This window comes from Artemia sp. Qi Xiang Cuo, chromosome 15 (genome assembly GCF_049724085.1).
Source record: "Artemia sp. Qi Xiang Cuo chromosome 15, ASM4972408v1, whole genome shotgun sequence".
NCBI lineage: Eukaryota > Metazoa > Arthropoda > Branchiopoda > Anostraca > Artemiidae > Artemia > Artemia sp. Qi Xiang Cuo.
In genome coordinates, this window is record NC_142808.1 from 12,531,765 (window position 1) to 12,538,427 (window position 6,663).

Genomic DNA, 6,663 nt, shown 5'->3' on the forward strand with positions numbered 1-6,663 from the left:
TTGTCATGTTCCTGAAAATTTTATTATTTTGAAAGTAATACCTCATTATTATTATATATTACCTTGCTTCAATAGGAGTTAATTCTTGTTAATACGAGAATGTTTATTTAAAGAAAATTCATTCCAGAGACAAGACGAGGGTCTATGTATTCTGTGTTTCAATTGGCTTTTTGGCGAATTAAATTCAGTAATTCCGCTTACCCTTTCTTGAATTACGACCTCGAGTGAAAAAGCTCAAAACTACAGTCCAAAAAATTACTCTAAACTGGCATTTAAAACTATCTCTTAAAACAGCCTCTCTTTTTTCGACGTTCTTTTCCAATATTTGTAACTTCAAACAACTATTAAAGTTGTTCCTCAGTATTTTTTTTCTACTAACACATGCAGTTTTAATTGGAAACTAAATGCTGACCTTATTTGAGCATTTTCTTTTTTTTGAACGTGTCGTAGCCTTCTTCTACAATACTTGTCAAAATTCTATTATTTATTAATACTCGCAGAAAAACTTGTCTGCTAAAAATTTTTACTAGGCATACCAGTTGGAAGAATCTAGATGGCGCAAATCTCTTTTAGAATCAATAGTCGACACGAAAGTAACAGATGCCTCTGCAGTCTTAGCTTTGTTATGATTTTCGCACCACTTTTCCAAGTAAATACAATCCAGTTTAAAGGAAAAATATAAAATAAACACCCTTTAATTAAGTTGTTTGATCAGAAGTGGTATAATTTGACAATCAAATTTATTAAGCAGTAAAAATGCTTTTTAAAGTCGTGTTGGTTAATTTTTCAATCAGTTAGGATTTTTTTCTATTCTTTCTTTGTGCCTTCCCGACCATTAAAGCACATTGTGGGGTGTATATGATGATGAATATATTGTTGAATTTACTCATGTTTTCAAAGTCAAATCTAAATCATCCTTTTTAGTAAGGTTGTTTATCTGTATTTCATTTATAAGATAGGCCTATGAACAATTTTGAATAAGGAATGGTTTTTTTTTTACCTAATTTGGAGCCAAAATCTACGATAGTTTTCTTTCCCTTCCAATATATCCTTGATAGATTATTAGGTGTTGAACTGAAAACACATGTAAGTTTGGCATGATACAATGGAAAAAAAAATCAGCTCAATTGTACTAAAAGTTCACCAGGGGTGAACTTTTTACCTTAAATTTCATTATGCAGGCATAGAAGGGTGACTCCTTATACGCATGACAGTGTTGAATTCGAATACGATAAGGACTGAGGCATCCCAGTGTAGAAGTCAAATTTTTCCGCTCCTAGTCCTTGTCCACACCTTGTTTGAATGACACCACGGTTTGAGATTGGATGGTTTGATAACTTAAGGAGTTACAAAGCGGAGCACCATAGTTGGAGTAGAAGTGATAGCGTTCTATATGGTTAATAGTTTGTTGGGAGATTTTCTTAGAAGTTCTCCAGATACTCTGGTTGGGGTTGATGGCGCGAAGGCTTGAAGCGGAAATGGGTCGTTGATGCTTGAATGCAATCATGACATCACCTCTTTTCTACGGTTGGTAAGGGTCGCAATTTTTAATGCTGCTGTTATTGTCGAATGTCCGAAATCTGGTTAATGTCGACATTCACAGGTGAATGTCCAAAGCTCCCTTTTCTCTGCTTAGGTTCAATTAGCTTAGCTAATTAGCTTTTTCAGTCTTATGCAAGCTTTGATGGTAAAAGTTAAAGTTAGGTTGGGTTTGATTAAATTAGGTTGTAACTCTCAGAAATAGGTTTAAACCCTAACCCAACCTAACCTGTTACCATCAAACCTTGCATCAAACTGAAAATTGACTGGCAACGCCGACTAAATCCAAGAAAAAAAAAGGTATTTTGGACATTCACGATAACACTGCAAGCCTCTCATGGCAAGTGAGGGTTCTTGAGCTGTATAGTATTTTGGTGGTACACCGCTGGACACATTCAAGGAGTTGTTTACCTTCCTTGAATTGCGAGGTGGCCAGTGCCAGGCAACTCAAGCGATGTGCGCACCAAAGAGGTGTGCAACTTTTTACTATACTTGGATTGCGGCTGACGAATGCCCTTTCAGTGGTGCTAAGACGTCTTCCCGCATTTGCTATATCAGAGAGTATGCTGATGGAGCTTCAGCTAGGAGTCTACCCTGATTCTGGCCGCACTCCTCTGTTTTTGTCAGCAAGAAGTACTGTTTGCAGATGTTTGGGCCAAGGTGGAGCACCCTGTGTTTTTCAGCATTTTGCTTCAGCAGCCACTTTTCTAACCAGTTTGCCTATCGTTTTTATTTTCTATATTTTACACAAAGTTTTAAAACCAAGATTTCTTTATGTTCAATGCTGTATTTATTAATTATGGAGAGTGATATGCAGGTCTGGAAATTGAGGAGGCCAATTCCGCTAAAAATGGTCCTGTGTCATAAACTATCTTAATTTGTATACAGTCAACCAAATGGTCCTGTGTCATAAACTATCTTAATTTGTATATAGTCAACCAAGTAATTTGGGTTAGCACTGAACTGCTACTATAAATAATTTTACTTTAAGTGTAATATCCAGAGTTGCCACCTGTAGTACGAAAGTGCCAAACTGACACGAAAGGGCTGTTTTAGTACTAATAAAGTCAATTTTTTGACTAGCAACAAAAATCGCTGTGTAGCACGCAAATTTGGGCAATTGTAGTACTTTAGGAACTGACTGGTGGCAACACTGGCAGTCTGCCTAAGAATTTTTTTTTTTTGTACTGCTTTTAATGTAATGGTTCTTAATTTGCACGGGCTAAAAGTATTCCATTTGAAAGATTTGGGGCTTCTAAATTGTTTGTTGTCTCAGTGTACTAATGGAACGTTGGGATGGAGCTTGGGAACATGCCCCTCCCCCGAAAAATACTGTGGTTTTTAACATTCTCCAATATTTTTTTACGTTTTGCGAGTGATTCCTCTGGAACTGTAAATTAAATTTTGGAAATGTAATTTAAAACTGCACAAGAACAATGGATAATAGCTTAGAATAGCAGCTTAGCATAGTTGTGCTTAATAATTAACTTTTTCTTCTTCTTTGACATACTTAGGACTGATTTCCCGACATAGGGGAATTACCCACTACAGGACAACAAAAAGTAAATATAAGAATTATTTTTTCTTTGTAACACAAAAAAAATGGAAAGAATGAAAGGGGATACAAATGAAAAAGAAAATACAAGGAAAAGGGGCAGGTACAGAAAACACATACCAAACAATCAATTCTAGGTATCGTCGGAAAAACCACGCCAGAAAAAACTTGTTCACCATCGGTAAATAATCTAGTAAGTTTTCACTCGCAAATTTTGGCTTGTCGTAATTTATATTACTTATATTTTATAAGTAATTTATGTCATTTTTAGACAGGAATTTGGGACACTTTTAAATGAAACTTTGCGAAATTGCATAAAGTCATGTTTGTATTATTTAACATTTGTTTTCAAAAATGCCCCTAATAACAATTTCATCCCTAGAAAATTTGTCTGCCATTTTTTTTTACTTCCCAAGAAACTACCTTACAGCAAAAATTATTACTTTACTACCATCATTGTTTATGTAACTAGTAAAATCATTTAAATGTAAAACAAACAGCAAAGGCTGTAATACTGAGTCTTATAGAACTCAGCTATGATTAAGAATAAGAGTGATTGATTGCACTATTATGCAGAGAAAATCCTACAAATATCACGATCATTTTTGTAAATTCCAATTCAAATGAACTTATCTAATTATATAACATTATCACACGAGTCAAAAGCCTTCTATGCGTAAAAAAAAGTCTGACACATACCTATCATAAATATCATATTAACAATAAAAAAAGGGCTGGTTCAAAAAATGAATGCTATTATAGTCCTTTCATTTCTGTTATGATACTGGTCGTTTTAGAAGAATTTGCATATTTTTGAATATATGCAAATATTCATATATAATTGTTTATATAAAACAGATTTTTATTCTTCCCACTTTGTAGCACAATTCACGCTACTGAACCTAGTGAAGTGTGAAAAAAGTAGTAGTCTATGTAGAGAATTTATTCTTTATTTGAATGGTGAATAAGCCAATTTTGACCTAATCCATAAACCAATAATGAAAAAGGAATAATGGGATGATTGTTGGTTTTGATTTGAATTCATCAGCTATTTGGCTAGAAAGATATAACAATGTGTTGGGTTTGTTCATATACTTAAAGTATGGAGAATGTTTTAATTTTGCTGGCAATGAGGTTTGCTATTTGGGTAATAATCCTCGTTGCTGAGAAATATCCTTCTAATGACGTAAAATTAAAAGCGATCCGATACTTTGTTGCAAGAACCTAAAAACTGGATGTGGTCAGATGAGCTCTTGGATGGCTCGTTTCGTGAATTTCTTATATAATTATGCTAAACTAGATTTAATGTTCTAAAAAAAGTGAAAATCTTCTTTAAAAGAAATAAAAGTTTAAGCAAAAAAGTAATTTTTTTTACTGAAAAGAAAAGTTTTTTTTTACTTCAAAGTAAAAAAAGGTTTAAAAAAACATTATTTTCCAGAGGAAGAGGCATCGTATGGCACTTAAACGCAGGAGGTGGGCCAAACAGAAGGAGGATGCTTCAGAATATGCACGTCTGCTTGCTGTGCGTACCAAGGAAGCTCGTGTTGCAAGACAACAAGAACTCGAACGCCGTCGTTCAGCTTCTGTTAGATCAGCAGGACATTAAATCATTTTGAATAAAAGTGGTTAACCAATTATCTTCTTTCTTATTTGTTTTATAAATCCCTGTATAGCCTTGGCGTGCTGAAAGCAGTTTGTATGGAAGGTAAAATATATATATATATATATATATATATATGTATATATATATATATATATATATATATATATATATATATATATATATATATATATATATATATATATATAAATAGCCACATGGTGGGAAGGTGGAATACCTAAGGTGGAACCAAAGAGTATGGGTAATTTATAAGAGCTGGAACTCATGCTAATGTGGAAAAAAAAAACTATCAACGCCATCTAGCATTTGGCAACAGCATATTCCCAGTGTAATAATAAGAATAACTAATTAAAATAGTTTGATTAGTAAAATTAGGGTAGTAATAAGGGTCTGAACTCAGTTCCTGGCAAAAAACGATTACATAGCTTGAAAAAATGCCAATCGTCGCCATACACTATATAGCGTTGACAGTTTTTTCGCCGATAATAGCATCAGTTCCCACTCTTTGCCAAAAGTTACCCATACTCTTTGCCTAGGACCTTAGACAGAATTAGTTTTTTTTTTTTTTTTTAAGATTGAAAGATTTATTTGTCTTTTTTCCTTGTTTGATAGGTTAGTAACTCTCAAGTGAAAACTGTGCAAAGGCTAAGATTGGTGATCTTCTCTTGAATCTGCCATGGTTCTGAAAATTTTTACCTTGAACTATTAGTTTCTCTGTAAAAAAAAAAAAGTATGCAAACATTAAAAAATTTTGAACAAGGGACATGGTAATAGATCAGGCCTTGCGGGTGTGCAAGGGAAGGCCTATTGATTAAAGTGATCTAATTGGCTTTACTCGATTAGAATTTTCTTTGGGAAAAAAGGGGCGTGGATGAGGGGCTAGTTGGCCTACAATATTTGTAAGGTTCTATAATATGCTGAAAATGATAGTTATATTTTCATTAAGATCTCCCGAGTTTTTGGGGGTGATAGGTAACATATTCGTCAGAAATTTTCTGACTAAAGCGTTTCCGCATATATCTTGTATCCCTTTGCCTATTATCAACCAAGTTTTTCCCTCCAGAAATGTCGTCCCCCCCCCTCCCATCGGAAGAATCTATGCTCATATACATTGTAAACCATGTACATTTCAAGATTGCCACGCTTTCCATTGTTTCTCATATAATTGACCAGTTTAACTCCCTCCCCCACGCTGTCCTCTCAATGTGAGCCCTTCAAAATACGTGAGGGATACAAACAACAGTTAAAATACACGTTTAATATTGGCAGCATTGTCAGGCTAGCTACCCTCAAGAAATCCAGAATTTTCGGGCGCTGTTCATTATAATTACCACATATTTTTTTATTATTATAAAATATTCTCCCCCTCCCCCCCTTGCGGGATCGTTTAATTATCCCCTCTTCTGCCCAAAAAAAATCATTTGTAGATTCTGGCCATAAGACTATTTCTGTTTATATAATCAAGAAAGTAGAAACCTAACAGAGATGGCTACAAAAACTGATCTAGACCTTCAAGCGTTTAGTGTGAAAGGTTTCTGGAATTGAATATTTACATCTTTTCATGATTTCTTTACGTAAATAATTTAATTAGTTCTTTTGAATGAAGTTTATAAAAAATTACCGGCTTTGACCAGTGTAATAGTATTTAGCTTTTCCACTTGATTGAAAAAAGGGATTAAAATTCGATTAACTTCTTGTGGACAATAATTTAAGACTGTAGAATGATGTCTGCACTCCCTGTTCGTTTAAACAACTAAATGAAAATTGAAATCCCTATTATACTAATAATACTTTTCTTTGTTACTAATAAAAATGATTACCTTCCTTCAAGTAATTCATCTCCACTATAGCATTTATATAATTGTCTTTCAAGGCTATTTTTATGCACACGTTTAACATTAAAGCTATTCTTAAAAGGCCTCATTTTATTAGCCCCAGCTATTCGTTA

The 6,663-nt window shown here is 33.9% G+C and overlaps 1 protein-coding gene across 1 annotated transcript in view; it reads left to right on the plus strand.

The window, feature by feature from the left end:
* RpS6 (ribosomal protein S6) overlaps positions 1 to 4,731 on the plus strand; it is a 56,078-nt gene extending 51,347 nt beyond the window's left edge. The window contains exon 5 of the mRNA XM_089101880.1: positions 4,533 to 4,731. Coding sequence (XP_088958006.1) covers positions 4,533 to 4,700 — 168 coding nt within the window. The 3' untranslated portion in view covers positions 4,701 to 4,731. The remainder of the gene's footprint in view (positions 1 to 4,532) is intronic.
* The last annotated feature ends 1,932 nt before the right edge of the window (positions 4,732 to 6,663 follow it).